At 39.2% G+C, this 22,248-nt stretch overlaps 1 protein-coding gene across 4 annotated transcripts in view; it reads left to right on the forward strand.

Moving 5' to 3' along the window:
• tmem241 (transmembrane protein 241) overlaps nucleotides 1-22,248 on the forward strand; it is a 52,696-nt gene that overhangs the window by 9,848 nt on the left and 20,600 nt on the right. Inside the window, exons 3-12 of one of the 4 annotated variants that reach the window (XM_062980446.1) lie at nucleotides 1,362-1,443; nucleotides 4,570-4,610; nucleotides 5,784-5,809; nucleotides 7,406-7,457; nucleotides 8,748-8,796; nucleotides 10,727-10,772; nucleotides 13,062-13,097; nucleotides 15,900-15,934; nucleotides 19,178-19,247; nucleotides 21,778-21,871. In XM_062980446.1, coding sequence (XP_062836516.1) covers nucleotides 1,362-1,443; nucleotides 4,570-4,610; nucleotides 5,784-5,809; nucleotides 7,406-7,457; nucleotides 8,748-8,796; nucleotides 10,727-10,772; nucleotides 13,062-13,097; nucleotides 15,900-15,934; nucleotides 19,178-19,247; nucleotides 21,778-21,871 — 531 coding nt within the window. Of the gene's footprint in view, nucleotides 1-1,361; nucleotides 1,444-4,532; nucleotides 4,611-5,783; nucleotides 5,810-7,405; nucleotides 7,458-8,747; nucleotides 8,797-10,726; nucleotides 10,773-13,061; nucleotides 13,098-15,899; nucleotides 15,935-19,177; nucleotides 19,248-21,777; nucleotides 21,872-22,248 lie in introns of all 4 variants that reach the window. The other 3 variants (XM_062980447.1, XM_062980444.1, XM_062980445.1) reach the window with 3 other exon arrangements.

Raw genomic sequence — 22,248 nt, forward strand, 5'->3', positions numbered from 1 at the left:
CAGACATTTCAGGGATGCCTAAGACTTCACCTTGTGGTCAATGATCTCTGTTTTCCACACAGAGATCTAGTTCTCAGGCTCTGGAGCTTTATTTTTCCACTCTTGTTGAAGCTGAAATTGCATGCCTCGCTCTGAGTAGGCATCTGATTTCGAGTTAGCAGCAGTGGAATTACAGTAGATGCCAGTTTGATTTAGATAAGTTTCCACTATGACCAATGACCGTAAAAGGCACAGGTTGAATATGCTTTAACTGAAATGCTTGGGACCAGGAGTGTTTTGAATTTCAGTTGTTTCTGACTTTGGGAAATCTGTATTTGAGTATATTTGCATAATGAGATGGGACCCAAGATTAAAACAGAAAATTAATTTTTGTTTGATACATATCTCATACTCATAATTTGAAGGTAATTTTATACACAATATTTTAAAATAATCTCGTGCATAAAGCAAAATTTGTGTACTTTGAAACATCAGAAAGCATAGATGTCACTGTCTGGTCAACCAGTATTATAGGATATACACCTAGCTTTCTGTAGTTGGCTAGGTGAACTTGGGTACTTTAAGTGTAGGTAAAATGGTAAATGCTTTTAAAAAAGAACAACAAAGGTATTAATCCAATAGCCTGAAATCCAGTATGATGTAATATTTAAGCATTAGGCTAAAACTTCAGAGACCAGAGTTCGACTTGGTCATGGTAACCCACTGGGCCAACTTGGGCACGTCACACATTCTCAACCCCAGAAAACCCTGTGTGGGGATTGCAGTAAAATGTAAACTACTTGACATAACAACATAACAACAATGGAGATAAACAAAAAAACCACATTTATGCTCTACACATATGCTCTGTTCTAAAATAAGCCCCATTTAACTCAATAGCACTCCCTTCCAGTTCCTGTGTGTAGGATTCTAGCCTTTCATTAGACATGGTAGTCCTCAGTGTGGAGCCTAAATACAGTAAAGTAGGCATCCTCAAACTAAATCTCTCCAGCTATTTTGGCCTCCAACTCTCAGAAGCATTAGCCAGCTTGTTCAGTGGTCATGAATTCTGGGAACTGGAGGCCCAAACTGGAAGGACATAGTTTGAGTGAGGATTCCTGCCCTAAAGGTACCAGATCCCATCTGATCTTGGAAGCTAGACGTGGTCAGCAATGCTTGGTACACGGATGGAGGACTGCCAACAAATACCAAGTGCTGTAGGCTATATTTCAGAGGGATAGGCAAAATCACCTCTGAGGATTGCCTAAAGAAACATATGAAATGCATGGAATCACAGGTACCTTGAAGGCACATACTTGCACACAGTTTTCATCATATGGTAATGCAACAGTTGTAACTGCATGTTTGATTTGTTGTTATAGGTCAGATGTTCTGTCGTGGCTTCCAGCTTCTGCACTTTTTGTGGGCATTATTTATTCAGGTTCCAGGGCCTTATCCAGATTGGTAAGATATCTGTAGACGTTGGGTCTGACATAGCTTTTTATGGTCAACGTTAATGCTGTTGCTGTTATTTTGTAACTAAAGTTTGGTGGTCTTAGCTCTGGGGAGAGGATTGTGTTCACTTCTCCTGCCAGCTGTGTGCTTGTTATAATTTGTTATGCTTGAATGATTTGTTGTTGCAATTTACAAAGAGTAGCCTTTTCCTTTCTTCTGAAATGTTGTGCCTCCAGAGCTCATCCTCTACTTTTCTTTGCGTCCAGCTGATTAGAAGCACGCAGGCTAGTTTAAATGTCTTGTACCCCACCTTCCAAAGCAAGTCAGAAGAAATAAGCCCTTCCACCTTAATGTGGGAACAACTCCTTTAACTATAATTTCTGTCTTAATTTTCATTCTGTTCTGTTTGTGTGTGTGTGTTTGAATGGAAACTGTTTGATACTTCATGCATGAAACTTAATAATATCACCAGCTAGGATTTGAGGTGGCAGCGGTTGCGGGGATATTCAGGGGTAGCCTTCTTGATCATGCAGCAAAATATCACAAAGTCCAAAATTTACAAGCAGCAATACGCTTACTGGGCCAACTCCAAAACATAAACACAATATGAATTTTTCCGAAGCTTCACTAGCTTTATCAGGCAAAGATGTTAAAAATCATATAGGAGAGAAATGGTGATGATGTTAGAGTCACAGGCCATCATTTGTTTCTTGTTACATGAGAAGCAGGAATGGTGAGAAGTCTCTTGCTAGAATGCTAGATGAACCAGAGTCATGTTCCAGCAAAAAAAAAAAAAAATCATGGCTTCTGGCACTCATTTCTTAGAGGAAAGGCAAGCTAGAAATTCATCCCTGCACAGAATTATCAACAAACCATGATTATGAGTTTAGCTGCTGCTTTTTATAGAATTTGGAAAGGTTGTTTTTGGATTCGCAACTGCTTGACTCCCTCTGGAATTTGATGAGCAGTAGTACAAAAGGAAAAGTACAAAAACATTCTCGAATCAAGCAAAACATCTTCATAGTTTGTCTATGTAATATGTGGAATTCACTGCCAGAAGACATCGCTGAAACTGGAAATTTGGTTTTAAAGAAACTGGATAAATTGAAGGGGTTGAGGCCATTGCTGAGTTACGTTGCATATGTTCGATGTATAATACCAGAGGTGATATATTTTTGTGTACAGCTTGAGCACCCTTTATCTGCAATTCCAGAATCCAAAATCAGCCACATGGGTGTCTTGAAATAATGACAACGCTGCTTTCTGGCGTTCCATGTACAGAAACTTAATTTAATTCCATGTACTGTAGAAAATTACTGGTACTGGTAGAGCCTTCAGGCTATGTGTATTGATATAGAGAAAACATAAAATGAATTTCATCCCACCCATCTCATTATGTATGTATATATGCAAATATGGAGATTCCAAAATTTGAAAAAAAATCTGAAATCCAAAATACTTCTAGTTCCAAACATTTTAGGTAAGGGATACTCAGCCTGCATCAATTGCTTGGTAATGTTAGAGAGATGGTGCTGTTTTTGTCATTTACTGCTGCCAAGCTTTCCATAAGCAACGGATGGACCACTGTGTAATTTTTTAAAAATCGTGTCAGAAGTGACTTGAGAACATACTGCAAGTCACTTCTGGTGTGAGAATTGGACATCTACAGAGATGTTGCCCAGATGTGATTGTTGGAAGGCTCCTCTCATGTCAGCTAGAGCTGACAGATGGGAGCTCACCCCGTCTCGCGGATTCAAATTGGCAACCTTCAGGTCAGCAACCTAACTTTCAGGTCAGCAGTTCAGTTGGCACAACGGTTCAACACATTGTGCCACCGTGACTCAATGTAAATAATATACTAGATAGACCTTTGGTCTAGTCCTTGAGCAGGAAGGATCATAAACCTGGCTAAACATTATGTCCTGACCAGGCTGTGGTCTGTAGAATTGGATCCTGTTTGGCTCTGTATGTCTGCCTGCCTGTTTCTTTTTCTTTTCTTTTTTCTTCCTCCCCTTCCTCTTTTTTTAAAAAAATAGTCTAGTTCTGGAACTGAATTCAGATCTCGTAGATTATCATAAGTCTTAAAATGTTTTGGTAGGATTGTGGAACTGATGGGATGGGAATCTGCTCTTTCTGGCTGGCAAGCCCAGCATACCGTGCTTTCCTTTATTATAAAAGGCTAATAACGTAACTAAAGAATATCATCAAAGACAATAAACATCTGGTGAAGGTTAGCAGAGCTGGGCAAACCGGAGCCATTGTTGGCAGGAGAATACATTTCTCTTGGCTCAAGGCAGAGCCACTAGCAAAAGGGAGGGGAAGGGGATGTGTGTGTGTGTTTGTTAACATGTCTGCAGAAAATGAAGAATGTAAAGTCTGGGGTCAACTTTCCTAGGAAAGCATTTGTTCTGAAGTTTCCGATGATTGTGCTCCGATTCAAGAGGCTTATGTTAGATTCTGGTCTCATTTTCATTTTCTCACTAACAAAAAGGGAAAGCAACTGGATTGTTAGCAAACTCCACTGGTTCCCAGAAGACTTTGAGTCTTTAAAAACTGCAGCATTTTGTTTTGAGTTTTATGGTGCTTCTCTTATTCTCTCAGTTCTCAATTCCATGTTTTCCAGAGCTTAAGCCAGGCATGGGCAAACTTGGGCCCTCCAGGTGTTTTGGACTTCAACTCCCACAATTCTTACCATTTGTTAGGAATTGTGAGAGTTGAAGTCCAAAATACCTGGAGGGCCCAAGTTTGCCCATGCCTGGCTTAAGCATTTATCCTGATGGCAGTCTGTACAAAAAGATACAGATGTTAGAACATAAGAATAGGAGGTTAATTTCCTTTCTCCATGTGCTTCTTAAATTCTCATTACCTTAAAGTTAATTAATGTAGATATAGAAATGGTCCTACTCAGTTTTAAGTGTATTATATCTACATCAACTGGAAAAATATTAATCACATGTTGGAGAGATTATACATCTTTCTGTCATATTCTGTAATTCTGCAGAATATGACAGAAAATGCCTGCTTTTTAGTACTACCTCACAGAAAGATGATTAAATAACAGTTGATAATCTCATGGGTCATATTTTATTTCCTGGCAGCCAATTCCTATCTTTCTTACCTTACACAATGCTGCAGAAGTTATAACATGTGGAATCGAAGCATTTGTGCAGAAAGAGGTATGGTAAAATTGATTTATTTTAGAGTAATATACCTGTAGCAAGGGTGTGTACATTGTTAAATTGACTCCATGTTCTCTTATTTGTGCTAAATAATCCTTTTACAAACTTAGTTGTTTAAAAAAATTGCATATCCAGAACAAAAGCTGTATCGTATGATGATGGTGCCTTAGGGTCCTTCCACACAGCCCTATATCCCAGAATATCAGGCAGAAGTTCCCGCATTATATGAGTGTGGACTCCGATAACCCAGTTCAAAGCAGATATCGTGGGATTTTCTGCCTTGATATTCTGGGATATAGGGCTGTGTGGAAGGACCCTTAGTGAAATGGTTTCTTCATTTTCATGTTGACTTCCTACTCAGAACTTGGAAAGGGTTTTTTAGGCTCTCGTCAATTAGCATGGGTGGCAGCATGGCCAATGGGTGTGTTAATTGGGGAATTCTGAAAATTCAAGTCCTTAAAAATAACTTTTGCAGGCTCTGCACCTATCTACTGTAGATCTTTCTACCATACTGTTCTTTCCCAGGCCCCTTCTACACTGCCATATAATCCAGATAATCAAAGTAGATAATCCACATTATCTGTTTTGAACTGGATTATCTGAATCTACACTGCCATACAATCCAGTTCAAATCTGATAATCTGGATTTTATATGGCAGTGTTGAAGGGGCCCCAGAGGGTCAAAAGCAGATTTTCAGAACTGGAGCTTAAGTGAACAGGCAGGATCAGAAATAATAAAAGTGCCCGAACTTATGCCAATGGAAGCTCTTTCTGCTAAGGCAAAACCACTTTCATCATTTGGATACTAATCCATTCCAGCAACAAAAAGTGAAAGATAGTAATTTTATGCAAATAAATAAAATAATATATTTGATCCTTGCCTAGGCGATGTTTTAGAAGGTATTTTAGAAACCATGCAATATCATTTTCCTGATTTTGGTACTGGTGTCACAATATAAAAAATTCAATATTGAAAAATCTAAAAATCTAGATACATACATAACAGTGTTACTTATGTAGTAAAACATTTTACCTTTTACAGCCATCAAGGCCATGCAGGAATATAATGATGCAACAGAATAACACAAGAAAAGTTCCAAGCACATGAAATATTTTTCTTTCTTTAAGTTATCTTTCCTCTCTTTTGATAACCTTTTATTTTCTTCACAGCAGATATCTTCCATTAAAATATGTAGGTAAGTTTCAATGTATACGATATATAGCAGGGGTCCCCAAACTAAGGCCCGGGGGCCGGATGCGGCCCTCCAAGGTCATTTACCTGGCCCCTGCCATCATTTATAATATAATATTTTTATATCAGTTTTAATAATATAATATATTGTATATACATATGATATTAATAATAATATTATCATTTTATACAATATAATATTAATAATAATACCATATAATAATATTAATTATATGTTATATATTACATATAATATTACAGTACAGTGGTATAGTTCAATATAGTAATGTATAATACTAATATTGTGCTATGCTAATAATATAATATATTGTATGTACATACAGCTGCTCTGAGTTCCCTTCAGGGTGAGAAGGGTGGGATATAAATGTAGTAAATAAATGTAGTAAATGAATAAATAAATAATTTTGGACTTAGGCTCGCCCAAAGTCTGAAATGACTTGAAGACACACAACAACAACAATCCTAATTAACCTGACTATCTCATTGGCCAGAAGCAGGTCCACACTTCCTATTGAAATCCTGATAGGTTTATGTTGGTTAAAATTATTTTCATTTTTAAATATTGTATTAGTCTTTCATTGTTATTGTTGTTGTTTTGCACTACAAATAAGATATGTGCAGTGTGCATAGGAATTTGTTTGGTTTTTTTTCCCCAAATGATAATTCGGCCCCTCAACAGTCTGAAGGATTGTGGGCCGGCCCTTTGCTTTAAAAGTTTGAGGACCCCTGATATATAGACTTCCACAGATAATGTATCTCTTGACTAATCAAACAGCTTATGCTTGTATCAGATATGACCAATTCAAAAAACTTTTGCTCCTCACAAGACAAAAGATCAGTAGTGAAATATATAGGAACTTTGAATGCAGACATCAAGATATATAGAAAATTGATTGTTGAACATGGGTCTCATTACAAGCAATGAGTCAAGTTAGTAATGCCCTAACTTGATTTGAAAAGAGAACTTGGTTAGGTGGCCTTAACATGGATTGAACTTTAGGATTTGCCAGATGCCATAATCACATCCATCTCTCCTTGGGCCATTAGATATAATTTCCTAAGGACTAGGCCAATACATGTTTTGTTTTTGAATACTGCATTTCACTGATTTTGAGATGCACTTTTTCCCATTTAAGTGGCTTCAAAATGGGTCTTCGATTAGATGGTGCCTTGGAGATAATTAACTATGCTAGCTATGCTTAATGGGAATCATAGGTCAAAGGCATTTGGGGTGGTAGGCCCCTTCCACACAGCTATCTAAAATCCATATTGAATTGGATTATATGGTTTTGTGGACTCAAATAATCCATTTCAAAGCAGATATTGTGGATTATCTGCCTTGACATTGTGGGTTATATGGCGGCGTAGAAGGGCCCATAGTTGCCCATCTCCAGATGAACCATGGACCTCAGGTCACAAAGGGCTCGTGGTATTTTTATGAGTAAAGATAAAGAGTGAAGAAGAGTTCCTTGGGGACAGTGTTAGAGAGAAATACTAACGTTAGTAATAATAGCTTTAAAAGCCTGCTGAGGGTACATGTCAATATATGATAGCCATGTGGCATTTTTCTTCAACACAGAGTGCTGACTCTTCTGGTGGCAGCAGGGTGCCTTCCTTTGTATGATCCACAGGTAGGTTGGTTGATGTTTTCAGAACAAACTGTAAACATAGTGGTCAAAGCTCTAGTCCAGTTGCATGTTGTGCTCTCTAAGCAACGTTGACGAGCTTTGCCCCCAGATGATGAATAGTTGCATATTTTCAATTGACTCCTCAAATATCCAACAGATATATCAAACTGACTGTTGGATATTTGAGCTCTTCAGAATATACCCTGTTGTGTGCCCTAATACTTCATAAAATTAGGTTGCAGTCTTAGGTCATGCTTAACATAGATGGAGAAGGCGTGAAGCTATTACCCTGCATCTAGACTGACTCATTCAGAGGACCAAGAAGAGGAGGTGAATGGTAATGCCATCAATGCCTTTGGCTTCTTAGTGCAGTGGGAAGAAGGGAAAAGGAAAAGGAAGGATATGGTAATGTATCAGCCATGACTCCAGTGCAGTGGTTCCCAACCTTTGGGCCTCCAGGTGTTTTCAACTTCTGCTCCCACAGTTCCTAACAGCTGGTAAACTGGCTGGGATTTCTGGGAGTTGAAGTCCAAAACACCTGAAGGCCCAAAGGTTGTGAACCACTGCTCTAACGTCTCCCGCAAACCACTGTAACAGGAGAAGGAAATGCACAAAGGCCAGTGATATTTTGAATTTCCTGTGTATAGATGAGTTTCCTAGTCCACCTCCCCACAATATCTTAGCTCCTAAAACTTTTGTGAGCATTAAAAAAGACTGGTAGACAACCTTCTTAGTTCTAGGCAGAGTATGGTAGAACCACTGCTACTGCCATCTCCTCCTTTTTACGTAGTAGGATAGGTACAAATGTAACCCTGCCATTCATCTCCTCTCGACAAGAAGATTTCTATAGACTAGTCTGCAAATTGAATGGAAGAAACTAATAAATAAATCTAAAATTGAGACAAAGGATGGGCCAACACTGTGGAATTACTTTGGTTTGACACCACTTTAGCTTCTATGGCTCAAATCTATGCAATCATGGAAGTTTAAGTTTGTTGAGGCATCAGCACCATTTGGCAGAGAAGACCTTGTGAAACTACATCTCGCATGACTCCATAGCATTGAACCATGGCAGTTAAAATGGTGTCAAGCTGAATTAATTTCAAAGTGTAGATGATGCTGATAATAACAATAAAAATAATCATAATCATAATGTATTACCCACCTCTCCTTGAGGCTCAAGGCAGAGTATGTGTCCAAAGTGGTGGTCTTTTCTGTCAGATTTTTGTTCTTGCAACCATGAATTTTTGAAACTCATGGATGACCTGTTTATCTTGATGTTTTATATTTCAGTTTGATACAGATGGCTACTTTTGGGCATTCATACATGTGCTGTCTGTTGGTAAGTCTTTAACTAAACCAATTCTGAGAAAATTGAGCTTCCAGGCATCTCTGCAGCTAGCTGTTATTCACTTTAGTAGGGTTTTGGACTGATCTTCCCAGTTTTCTGGCTTTTGTTCCATTGTACATTAGTCAATAAATTGCACAAGCAGCGTCTGTTTGCATTGCTTTCATGTGGAACAGAAGTTTTATTATGTGTTATTTTCAAAGGTATACGAATGAACCCAACTTTGTGCTTAATTGTATGATATACTAAAAGTGAAATTGGAAACAAATGAAGGCAGATGCATGCTCTTTAATTATTTGGAGAGTAAACATCACTGAAGAGTGAGAACAAAACTGGAAAATGAAATGTTGATCAATCTTTAGAAAAATAAATACATACCCAGGTAGAAAATGAAACACAAACCAAAATAGTTTATGTGTTGCTGAAGGTTATTATTATTACTGTATTGTTATTAATAATTATTCTTATATTTATTTATTCCCCGCTTTATCTCCCCCAAAGGGGACTCAAAGCAGCTTAACATAAAAGCATTAGTACACAATTTAAAATATACAAATATGCAAACATTAAAACAAAATTAAATATAAACAATATTTTAAAATTCACAGTTAAAAACCATTCAAATCTATTCAATGCATACTCAAAGTTAAAACCACAGGACCCCTAAATTGATCTTAAAAACTTTCTTTGAAAGCCCTGCCCAAATAAAAAGCTTTTAGGAGGGGGCCTTTCTGGCTTCCCTGGGCAAGGAGTTCCAGAGTCGTGGAGTAGCCACCGAGAAGGCCCTCTCCCTCGTTCCCACTGACTGAGCTTGAGATGGAGGTGGGACTGAGAGAAGGGCATCTCCTAAAGATCTCAGGGCCCGGGCAGGTTCGTACAAGGGGATGTGGTCAACCAAATATCCTGGGCCTGAACCATCCAGGGCTTTAAAGGTCATAACCAGCAGATTGAATTGTGCCGGGTAACAGACTGACAGCTACTGAAGCTGCTGCAACAGGGGGGTTGCCCGCTCCCTGTATCCAGGCCTGGTTAGCAACCTGGCTGCAGCTCTTTGGACCAGCTGAAATTTCCGAGCACTTTTCAGAGGCAGCCCCACGTAGAGCGTGTTACGGTAATCCAGACAGGATGTAACTAAGGCATGTACCTCTGTGGCCAGATCTGGCTTCTCAAGGAATGGATGCATTTGGCTCACAAGTTTTAATTGTGCAAAGGCCCTCCTGGCCACCACTGATGCCTGGGCCTTCAGGTTCAGTGGTGAATCGAAGAGGACCCCCAAGCTGTGTACCTGTGCCTTCAGGGAAGTGTGGAGCACAGCCTGGATTCCTGTTCTTTGATCTGCCTTCTGACTGACCAGGAGTACCTCTGTCTTGTCTGGATTAAGTTTCAATGTGTTTGCCCTCATCCAATCCATTACTGATAACAGGCACTGGTTTAGGGTCAGGACAGATTCCTTGGCTTTAGGTGGAAAGGAGTAGTATTGCTGGGTGTCATCCACATATAGGTGGCACCGTATTCCAAAATTCTGGATGACCTCTCTCAGCAGTTTCATGTATATGTTAAACAACATGAGGGACAAAATGGAACCCTGAGGAACCCCCCACAGGTCAGTGGCCAGGGGGTTCGAGCAGGAGTCCCCCAGCACAACCTTCTGGGTATGACCCTCCAGGAAGGACTGGGGCCATGTAGAACGGTGCCTCCCAGGCTCATCCCAGCGAGACGACCCAGAAGGATACCATGGTCAATGGTATGGAAAGCCGCTAAGAGGTCCAGGAGAACTAACAGGGACACACTCCCCCTGTCTAGCTCTCTGTTTGAACCTTTCCTAGATTTTAGCAACAATAACAGTAAAATCTATCTTGGAGCCAAATTTGAGTTGTTCCCAGCTGTACTACTATATGATTCACTGACCAGATTTCATTCATAGGTGCTTACAATGGTTATCACAAGTCATGGAACCCTAGTTCTCTAAGGTAATGTATTTTTGTGTGCATTTAAGGTGAGGGTGGGAAAATATGAGCTAAATATGATTTCCAGACTTTCTGCTGTAAAGACTGTTTCATCATGTTGTTCTGTACTTCTGCAATGTGCCAACTTAGGAACCTATGCATTTTGCCCAGGATAATGGAAAGATTTCTATGTGTAACCTGATACTTACAAAACTGTCCATGTAATAACCAGGATGTTGAATGTATGTGTCACATCTTACTATCCTGTAGTTTTTATAAACAGGCTCGGATACATATTATTAACCCACTACTGAGCAACCTACCCTGTAGATCAGCCCAATTCCATAAAGTTTTTCTGGGTATTAATTTCCCCCATGTGACTTTGGCTGTTGCCAAATTTCTCTCTGAGGTAGCCAGGATAAGACAACGAACTGTATTAGACCCAGGTTGAAACTTGCCGTGTATATATTTGCAGTGTTTTAACCTTGTGCATATGCATTTAGCATTGCACTCGTCCTGTTTTTAAGTGGTCTTATCAGTTTATGAACCTGCTGTGCACTTTCCCTTCTGAGCAATTTGGGTCTTTGGACTGTAATAAAGATTGATTGATTGATTGATTGATTGATTGAAAACTGCCAACGATACTACACTTTACACTAAATTTAATTGTAGACACCACAACATTGGGGGCATTTTGTTGAACGTTTCTGTTCTTTCATCCTAAGTTTGTTTGAGAATTTCTGGAAAAGTTGAAAGCTTGTACATTTTTGCAGTATTATGATTGGTCATAAGGAATGTATTGTCCTAATATGGATTCTCCTTCAAAACACAAAACAGACCATGAAGCTGGGATACTTAACTATCAGTGGCTTCCAGATTCCTCTTCTACCCATCAAATTTCCATGAATTAAATTTAAAACCACTCTTGCTTCCTTTATAGATTTAAAACATTTCTCTCTGCATCCCAAATACCATTCAAGGGATAAAATTTCTGTGAAGAACAAGCCATAACAACTGTACAATGGGGTTGTAAAGTCTTCTAATGTAGTATTTTGAGAATGTGTCTGTTCTGGTTGTGTGGTTTTGGCTCCCTTAGCATTTATTCCAGCTTAAAAGTCATTGCCTCGTTCCTTATCGCAGAGATTCTGACAGTGGTGAAATACTGGAAGGAAGATACAAAATAATGCCAGTTTGTGAAGATAAGGAAATGAATGATTGCTTTCTTTCTATCCTGACATATTTCCTATGCAAGGACAGCTACACAAATGAGTGTGAGATGCTGCTTGGTACTTGCATTATCTAAGAATTCAATACTTGAAGGTTTATGTATCCTTTGCCAGCCATTTTTGTTCTGAAATGTGCTGTTGATTCTATAAAACATTCATGAGAGTTGGAACAATATGAGCAGAAGGACATTGTTGTGGCAGTGCTGCAGAAAGCTATGCAAATAGGTCTGTTTCCAAGCCACTTATCTACTGACACTCACTGATTTGTAATTGTTATGCAAACCAGTGGCAGCAGTAATGAAAGAAAGAATCTGGATCCCATAGGTAGCTGAATTGCTTTCTGAACATTTTGATAACATCTGGGTACAGCGGCATTAAAAGGGATGCAGAGGGCAGAATTGTCTATGCAGATTTACTTTAGAAGGCTTGGTTTGTAATATTTTTTAATAATAAAAGCACTGTTCGACCCATTTATTTTAAACACAGTGCAGAAATGATGGAAATTTTGCCCTAAAACTGGATCTTAATGGGCCCTCCGGCTGGCTGGAATAATTCTGTTTTGGTTGGCTGTCCAAGCTAAGTATGATATAACATTTAACAGATGTATCTACTCTTGGTTGAACCATATGTGGGCTTCTATACTAAAATCATGAGCTGCCAAAATAGAGTCAACTAAAAATGATATTGATATAGTACCATTTTTCTTGAATTGGCATGAAGAAAGTTTATTATTTATATATAAAAAGAAATGTTGACATCAGGATTAAATACCCTTCAGGCACCATATCCCATCTGATATTGGGAGTTAAGCAGGGCTAGCACCAGTTAGTACCTGGATGGGGGACTGGCAACAAATACCCACTGCTTTGGGTTATATTTCAGGGAAAGTAACTGGTAGAACTGCCTCTTGAGTATTCCTTGCTTAGGCAAAAGCCTTTGAAATTCATGAGTAGGCCATAATTCAACAGGCTACTTGGAGGCCCATACACACGCACAGTGTTGGAGTCTTCTAAGATATTTTTTAACATGGAATATTTAGCCATAATCTCATAGAAACATGCTGAAATATTTGTGTTTTCCTCCCTAGTATCTCAGAGCAACAATATATAAACTATGCATTCAGGTAAAATTTACATCCTTTCTGCAAATGATGAATAGTTTGAGATAAATCTTATCTGGTTTTTGATTGAGGCTTTGTGTGGAGGTGTGTGGATAATAATTGCTTTTTTGCAAATATACAATAGGGCAGGGTGACTGAAGGCAGCTCTCCAGATGTTGTTGAACTGCAACATCACAGGCTCTGCAGACTAGCCCTGCTGAAAGTGTACTTAAACATCCCCATCCTCAAAACAGGGCATACGTTGAAGTAGCATATAGTCTCCTATCAGTCAAGAGAGCAGTAGACTCACATCAAATTTCTAAATAGAAGTAGCCTGTTCTCCCAAGATGGGAAAACTCACTCTAGAGCAGGCATAGGCAAACTTGGGCCCTCCAGGTGTTTTGGACTTCATTGAGATGTTTTATGATACAGAACAATAATTGCAACACAGATCTATAGGGAACTTGGAATGCTGTCCTTTGCGAAACTACAGTCAATTCATTTTTGGATTTGCTTAATAAGTTCTCTCTAGGAATTTCGATCCTCCAGTGTAATTCTATTAGCTGGATGTTGACCAATAGGGATGCAGTAGAAGACCTAGTGATTCCTGCAGAAATGTATTTTTTTTTATTTGTTTTTCCCACCCCTAACCCCAGCGAATTTGGAGGGCCTACAATATTCAAAAGTAGAGTAGAGTCTCACTTATCCAACATAAACGGGCTGGCAAAATGTTGGATAATTGAAAATGTTGGATAATAAGGAAGGAATAAGGAAAAGCATATTTAACGTCAAATTACGCTGTGATTTTACAAATTAAGTGCCAAAACATCATGTTTTACAACAAATGGACAGAAAAAGCAGTTCAATACACTGTAACATCATGTAGTAATTACTGTATTTACGAATTTAGCACCAAAACATCACAATGTATTGAAAACATTGACTACAAAAACATTGACTACTAAGAGGCAGACTGCGTTGCATAATACAGAACATTGGATAAGCAAAGGTTGGATAAGCGAGACTCTACTATAATTTCAATTGAGTTCAGTGAACCTTTAGTCCTGTGTAGGTTGGTGTACAACTAACCATAGAGCCAAACTCAAAAATAATATAAACTCTAAAATTAGGGCAGTAAATAATGAACAACACTCAGAAAACAGAAGAATTCCAGACATGGATCAATCAGAGCCAGCTAACACCTCGCAACAAAGGATTCCCCCAGGCAGGAAGCAGCTAAAAGGCTATTTAGTACCAATCAAGGTGGCCAATTGCAACATTCACACTTGCCTCAGGCAGACAAGAGTTCTTTCTCCAACCCTGGACATTCCTCAGATATATCAACCCCACATGGCTTGTTTCCAACTGATCTCACAACCTCTGAGGATGCCTGCCATAGATGTTGGTGAAACGTCAGGAGAGACTGCTTCTAGAACATGGCCATACAGCCCGGAAAACTCACAGCAACCTAGTGATTCCAGTCATGAAAGCCTTTGACAACACAAAAAATAATATAGTTGAAATCAGGACTATCTATATTCTTACTTTGTTATCCTCACAGTTGAAACCTTCCTACACTTTCCTTCCAATTTTTGCTATCTGAAACATCACATTTGTCAACAACATCTGTTTAAAGCTGCCAGGAAGAGAAATAACTGAGGGTCCTTCCAGATAGGCCCTATATTCCAGAATCTGAACCCAGGTTTTCTGTGTACCCAGATTATCTAGCAGTGTGGACTCATATAATCCAGTTTAAATCAGAAAATCTGGGATCAGATCCTGAGATATAGGGCATGTCTGGAAGATCTCTGAGTTGTGATTTTTCCAGTAGTAGGGCAAATTACAACATGTAAAATATTCTAAATATACAAGTCTTTTTTCTGGCATAAGCTTTGATTTTGTAAGGCATCATTTTTTTACAGTCTGCTCATTTTTCTATGGACATCAACTTGGAGGACGTTAATGGATTCATCATAGTCTCATTAATTATTTGTAGCCCTGGGAGGCAACATAATTTTTTTATTAATAATATCATGAGTATAGGGGCACCAAATGCAAATGACTTTAACTTTGATATGCATTAACAGTGAATTATAGAGCAGTTGTGCAGCCTAAAAAGTTTATGACGTAATTGCCCAAAGTTATCAGGCTGCAGTCTAAAGACTCTTTAACTTGAGAAAAGAGTAGAGTTTTGCCAGAGGAGAAAGCAATGCCTTCCCCAGCAAACAAGTGGCACATCCTTATTGTTGCTTGTGGCTCTTAATGTGTACACACTGAAATTCTAGATCCTCGGAAAGTGTTTCTGATTATAGTATCTTAAAGAGTTATTGTGAATGGGTTGCTGTGAATTTTTTGGGCTGTATGATCATGTTCCAGAAGCATTCTCTCCTGACGTTTTGCTGACATCTATGGCAGGCATCCTCAGAGGTTGTGAGGTTTGTTGGAAATTAGTCAGGTGAGGTTTATATATCTGTGGAATGTCGAGGGTGGGAGAAAGAACTCTTGTCTGTTTGGGGCAAGTGTGAATGTTGTATTTGGCCACCTTGATTAGCATTGAATGGCCTTTCAGATTCAAAGCCTGGCTGCTTCCTGCCTGGGCGAATCCTTTGTTGGGAGATGTTAGCTGTCCCTGATTGCTTCATGCCTGAAATCCCCCTGCTTTTGTCAGGTTTGCGAGGGCTAGAAATAAAATTGCATGTGAATGTTCCTATTAGTTCCAAGTTGTAGAAGAGCGAAAGAATTAAAACTGCAGCTAAGAGTCAATGAAAATGTGGTTTCACATGGGGAATTAAGAAAAGTAATGTCCTTTCTCTCTTTTGTTTTCAGCATGGTGATGTTGGCTTTTGCATCCCACCCAACAGGTAAAAAAAGGAAATGTAATTCCAGTTCTTTTTAGTATTGTGCTTTTATTTCCACCTCTGTGTATGATGCAAACAATAGAAGCCGAAATCCATATTTATCTGACTCAGTATACATATAGCTAATCTCGCTAAATGAATAGCACATAATGCAGAATCACATGTGTATTTTGAACACCGGCAGATTAGGGAAATCTATGCTGCAAACAATAGAAGTACAATGAGCTTCACAAGTAGCGCATTCCCCATCAAAGTAGACCATACCCAGTGCTTTCTGAGTTGTTCTGGAAAATGGAGCAGAAAATTCCCCAAGGATCTCTCTGTCAGCAAAGATATATACAAATAATTAATTCTCACTAATTTTTTGTGTCAGGTGGCTTGAGAAACTGCTAGTTGCTTCTGGTGTGAGAGAATTGGCCGTCTACAAGGACGTTGCCCAGGGGAATGTCCATATGTTCATTATTGGGAGGGTTCTCTCATGTCCCTGCATGGGAAGCTGGAGCTGACAGACGGGAGCTCACCCTACTCCCCGAATTCGAACTGCCGACCTTTTGCTCATCAGTCCTGCCGGCACAAGGATTTAACCCATTGTGCCACTGGGGGCTCCTAAATCTCACTATGCTGGCCTTTCATAGCAACCCAGATCTCCCTCTTGAAATGGCTGCTTTCCTCTGCTCAAGAATAAGGTAGCAGAGGGGGATATTTTCTGTACTGTGTTTATCCTAATATCAGTTCAGTCCTCCAAGTCCAAATTTCCACCATGTGTTACTCTCCCGCTTTGTGCGCTGACAGTCTTCTATTGCCTCTGCACATTGATTTGTGGGCTTGGAGTCACATCCAGCTGAAAGACAGGCCATTGGATTTGGATTGCTATAAATCATTTCAAAAGGAGAGTCCAGCTTTCTCCCTTCTGTTAATTTAATCTAAATATTAAGGAGAGGTTTAGATTTCCTGCTTGCATTAGATATTTCTCTGCTTTCTGCCTTTGTCCAAAGAAATTAAAAGACTGAAAATGTTGCTGAAACATCCAAGGTGTCTTTAGGACAGGAGACATATAATTCTTGCTCCATAACCCAGGCTGGTCCCGGAGGGGGCTATTATGCAGTTTTCATACCTGATTCACTTGCATGTTACAGGTTTAAAGGATCTAGTAACCAACATGTTTTGCTTGGCATGAGTTTTCGGGGAGGCATGGAGGCCAGTATGTATGCCCATGCTTGGGTCGGAGGTAGACATGGGGAATAGAAGTACAGGAGAGACAAACATTATTTGCTTGCCTTAATTGTGGTCTTTAAAAAGAGGAAATACTTTTATTTCTAATACTAATACTAATACAGATGTTTTAGCATAGCCGCGGTGGTTCAGTGGGTTAAACACTTGTGCCGGCTGAACTGCTGACCTGAAGGTTGCTGGTTTGAATCCATGAGATGGAGTGAGCTCCCCAGTTTGTCAGCTTGTGGGAACATGAGAAAAGCCTTCCAGTTAACACATCTGGGCGTCCCCTGGGCAACGTCTCTGTAGATGGCCAATTCTCTCCCACCAGAAGCGACTTGCAGTATGTTCTCAAGCCGATTCTGACATGATAAAAAAATATATATATGTATAAAAGGCCTTTGAGTCATTTCATGTTGGAAAAAACCAAAGCTATGTTTTTACTTGCTTGTGTTCAAGGCAAAAAAAAAAAATTAGTGTATCAATGGGCAGGGAGAAGGTGTGCTTAACCCTTCCCTCTGCTGTGGAGTCTCATCAGCTAATAATCCCTTTATTAATGTAATGATTTTAACCCCTCCTGAGCCAGAGATTTGCTCAGAAGGAAACATGTGTCCAGCCGTCATGGATCCCTTCTAATGAGAAAGGCAGAGTATTAACTGAATATATAAACAAATAAGTAAAGAAGGCAACCACTTCTTGTTCCGGTCCATCAGTTCTTTCCTTTTAAATCCTCCACTGCTTCATTCTTTATTATTTCAGCAAGCCTGGAGTTGGGATCCCATGTTTTTTGAGACAGTGCATATGCCCTTGCAGGGGACATTTATATAGGCCATAAGGATACTGTTTCAGAGAACATAGAATATGATTGTCCCTTTTTGTTGTGTGTCTTAAAATCATTTCTGTCTTACTATCATAGGGTCTTCTTGGTCAGATTTGTTAAGAGATAGTTTGCCTTTTCCCTTCCTATGAGGCCGAGAGAGAATGTGCCCAAGTCACTTGGTGGGCTTCCTTGGCAGAAAGGGACTTTGAACTCTGGTCTCCAGAGTCATATTCCAGTACTCTAGCCATTAGACCACAGTGGCTCTCAGGAGCACAAATATCTTTTCTTACTATGAGCAATAAGAAAATGCACAACAAATGTAATTGAAATTAGTTCCCTTTATTCAAATTATTTAACCGTGTCCACAGTGAGTTACTTAAAGCTTACTAAAGTAAAGTTAAAAGTTTCCCCTCGTCATTAAGTCTAGTCATGTCCAACTTTGAGAGTTGGTGCTCATCTCCATTTCTAAGCTGAAGAGCTGGCACTGTCCGCAGACACCTCCAAGGTTATGTGACTGGCATGATTGCATGCATCGCTGTTACCTTCCCGCCGGATTGGTACCTATTGATCTACTCACATTTGCATGTTTTCAAACTCTAGGTTCACGGAAGCTGGTGCTAACAGCGGGAGCTCACTCTGTTCCCCAGATTTGAACCGCCAACCTTTCAGTCATCAAGTTCCACAGCTCAGCGGTTCAACCCACTGTGCCACGGGGGAGGGGGAGGGCTCCTTAAAGCTTATTACACATGCTTAAATGTATCTTCTTCTCCCTATTTTGAAAGTTTGTTTTCTTCTTTCTACCATAATTCAGATTTATGGAGGGAAACAGCCAATACCTTATAAGTGTTTCCTGTAGTATAGTGAGAAATTAATGTATTCAGTGGAAGCAAATTAATCCCTCATGACCAGGAATATAAACACGGTGGATTGATCTCATGCCTTTCTATTGAAAACTGCAGCATCCAACGGGATTGTTTATCATGAAGAAATGTGTTCACTAAATGCACACTTCCTTGTAACCATTTTCTGAACTGATCTTAAGAATCGGGTTCTTCTCGAAGGAGTGGGAACTGGTTGCTGTCTGAGCTAATGGCAAGCCATCAAATGCTTGTGTTGAAACCAACAGCTGCTAGTTCAGTAACCATATATAGAAATTTAACTGTTGATATTTTTTTCCCAAAAAACCAAAAACATTTATCCACTTATTTCCACAGGGGATCTCTTCAGTGCCTTGGAATTTCCATTCCTCTACTTTTACAGGTTTCACAGCAGTTGTTTTGCCAGGTAACATTTCCTTTTCTGAGTCAGAGGGCTTCTATGTTTTGCCGTGTATACAAACCATGACCTCAAACTGTGAGACCTTTTCAAATCTTGATATCATGTAAGACATGAGCTAAATGTAACCTGGCTTTCTGAATTGAATCAAAAATGGTGTACAGGTGCTAGTTAGCATCTAAAATTTATTTCTCAATTTCTACTTCTCCCACTTCTGGAGGTGGGTTTCTCGAAGCACATGTTTGTAATATGCCTTTAACATCTATGGGGTGCTCAAATGATTCTGTGTGTCACAGAGGTGGGCAATGTCTTTAGATTGGAAGCGGCTACAATTCCCCTTCAACCTTGGCAACTGGCAAGCCATGTCCTTTCACTACTGTGAACAACACCACAGTTGCCACTGAAATTCAGTGGCAGCTGTATAGTACAGAAGAACACCCTTTCAACTCTGTTGCGATTAGGAATTTTCGTTTTAAGGTTATGCTACTTGCTTCAGCAGGTACAATTTTAGTAATCCGACTTGTAGCTGTGACCAATTTGGCAGTGGTGTCAGGATTCGCATGCAGGCCCTGTACTGAATACCTGTGCCTTTCCATGGCAGGGTATTCTCTGAAGGCATCTCCCAAGACTCATAAGTAGATTAAAGTAAAGGTTTCCCCTTGATATTAAGTCTAGCCAAGTCCGACTCAGGGGAGTGGTGCTCATCTCCATTTCTAAGCCAAGGAGCTGGCATTGTCCGTAGACGCCTCCTAGGTCACGAGCCTAGTATGACCGCATGGAGCATCGTTACCTTCTCGCGGAAGCGGTACCTATTGATCTACTCACATTTGCAAATTTTCAAACTGCTAGGTTAGCACAAGCTGGAGCTAACGATGGGAGCTTACCTGTCCCGTGGATTCGAACCGCTGACTTTCCAGTCAGCAAGTTCTGCAGCTCAGTGGTTTAACCCGCTGCGCCACCGCAGCCCCTTTTTATAAGTAGATTAGTCCTTTAAACTGTGTTTGCAGTAATTAGGAGGCATTAGACAATCGCGTTCAATTAACTTACGCATGCATTGATTTATTTGCTTGTGCATCATGGTATTTGGCACATTTTAGAAGTTGCTTAAAAGAGAAAAAGTCTTAACAAATACCTCATGGATACAAATGGCAACAATAATGGGAATGAATGTATTATTCTAAGCATCTCCTTAACTTAAAAATTGCCTAAAGTGCCTGTTAATTTACTTAAAGTATTGATTCCCAGTGCTCAAATTGCCACATAATTGCTTAGGTTTCTTTTCCTTAGGGCTTTCTAAGTTGATGTATGTCCAAAACAATTAAACAGTCCAGTCTTCCAGCATGTTATTCTTAAAAATATAATACCAAGTCATATCAACTTATAATCAACAATCGTTATGAATATTTCAAATTATGCCACTAACATCAGTGAAGATTAATTCTGGGATAGCTTTTAGAGCAATAGACTAGAAGGTGCTAGCACAGTTAGAGTAATAACTGGGACCAAATCTGTGGAACATGTCTTGGTTGATAAACACTGGCTTTTATTCTGTTTCCAAAACCAAATCAAGGTCTGAAAACTAAGGACCAAAAATAGATTAGTTTGAGAACATGACGGGATTAAACATAAACTGACCTGACTACTAAACCTTTTCATGTACAAGCTGGTGGGAAACAATTTAAGAACATTTTGGATTGTGAAATGTTCTATAATTTTCCCACCAGGAGACTCATTATCACTATGTTGGATGACTTCTGGGACCCAATGGAGATTTTTGATGGTCTTTTAGATTTTTTTTTTTAAAAGCTGTATTTTTAATATGGTATCTGTTATCTCCCTGCAATTCTTTTGTTAGATTTCTCTTTTAAAAATATATTATAGCTGCCTTTAAAGCATAGATTCATGTGAAGGGCTTTTATTTAATAGAATAGATTGCAAAAAAAAAAATCTAAAATAGATTTGAGTCCATAAAAGTTGATGCAATATACTTCACTCTCTCCATTAGTCTCAAAGGTCTTGGAAGATCCTTTTTTAACTTTACAAAAGTTATTTCTGTCTTTGATGCCTAAAGATATCTGTGAACTCAGACGTGAGGAGTTGCCTTAATTATCAAAGTAAGGAAAAGGCATGAAGAGTCAGTGCAGAAGCTGAGCATGACTGATAAGAAGTTTCCAAATTAAAATTAAAGATGAAATCAAACTCTGCCATAGCTTGACACTCTGAAGTTCTTCATAGTACAGGTATTCTTGAGATCCTTACTTTGATAATTGGCTGATACTTTATTTTCCAAAAACCCAAATTAGAATTTAAAAAATTAAGTGCCAAAGTTATTGAAATTAGCCAATTGCAAGACACACCTTTGTCTTACAAGATAAACTATGATATGTTTTTTTCTATGAAACTGCACTGAACATTAACAGTTTGCAAGGTTAAGCATTGGAGTTAACAAGTTAAACCATTGTATTCACTACTCCTCATTAAAACAATTGTTCCTGAAGGGTATATAATTGAAAATGGCATTATCTATCATCCTCTGCAGTGGAGTACTGGGATTTTTTCTGGCTCTTCATACCATGAAACTTAAAAACAGCACATCAGTTGGACAGTATGCAGCTTGGAACTTCCTAGCAAAGGTAAGATAATTGTGCTTCATCTTGGAATCAGGTTTAAGAAGTGATAATTTGATTATTACCTAGATCCGGCTAATTCTGGATTTCCTCTAATACAAGAGTTGAACTACCTTTGGTTTTTCAGATATTGATGGTTCTCAAGTACCACCTTCATTAACAATTGCCCATGATGGCTGTTGTAGATCAGCCTGAGACTGATGGGTTTACTGATGTTTTAGAAAGGGTTGTGGGATTTCCAGGGCATGAAGTGATGAAGATTTAAGTCAAGGAAATGATGCTTCTTTCTGTGAGAAAGCTGACTGTGTGCGACCTTCAAGGTCAGGCCAAGCACCCAGAGACATTAGATAAGGAAGAGTCGAGCTGTGAATTAAGTGATATTG

The sequence above is a fragment of the Anolis carolinensis genome, chromosome 4, assembly GCF_035594765.1.
Source record: "Anolis carolinensis isolate JA03-04 chromosome 4, rAnoCar3.1.pri, whole genome shotgun sequence".
Lineage (NCBI taxonomy): Eukaryota > Metazoa > Chordata > Lepidosauria > Squamata > Dactyloidae > Anolis > Anolis carolinensis.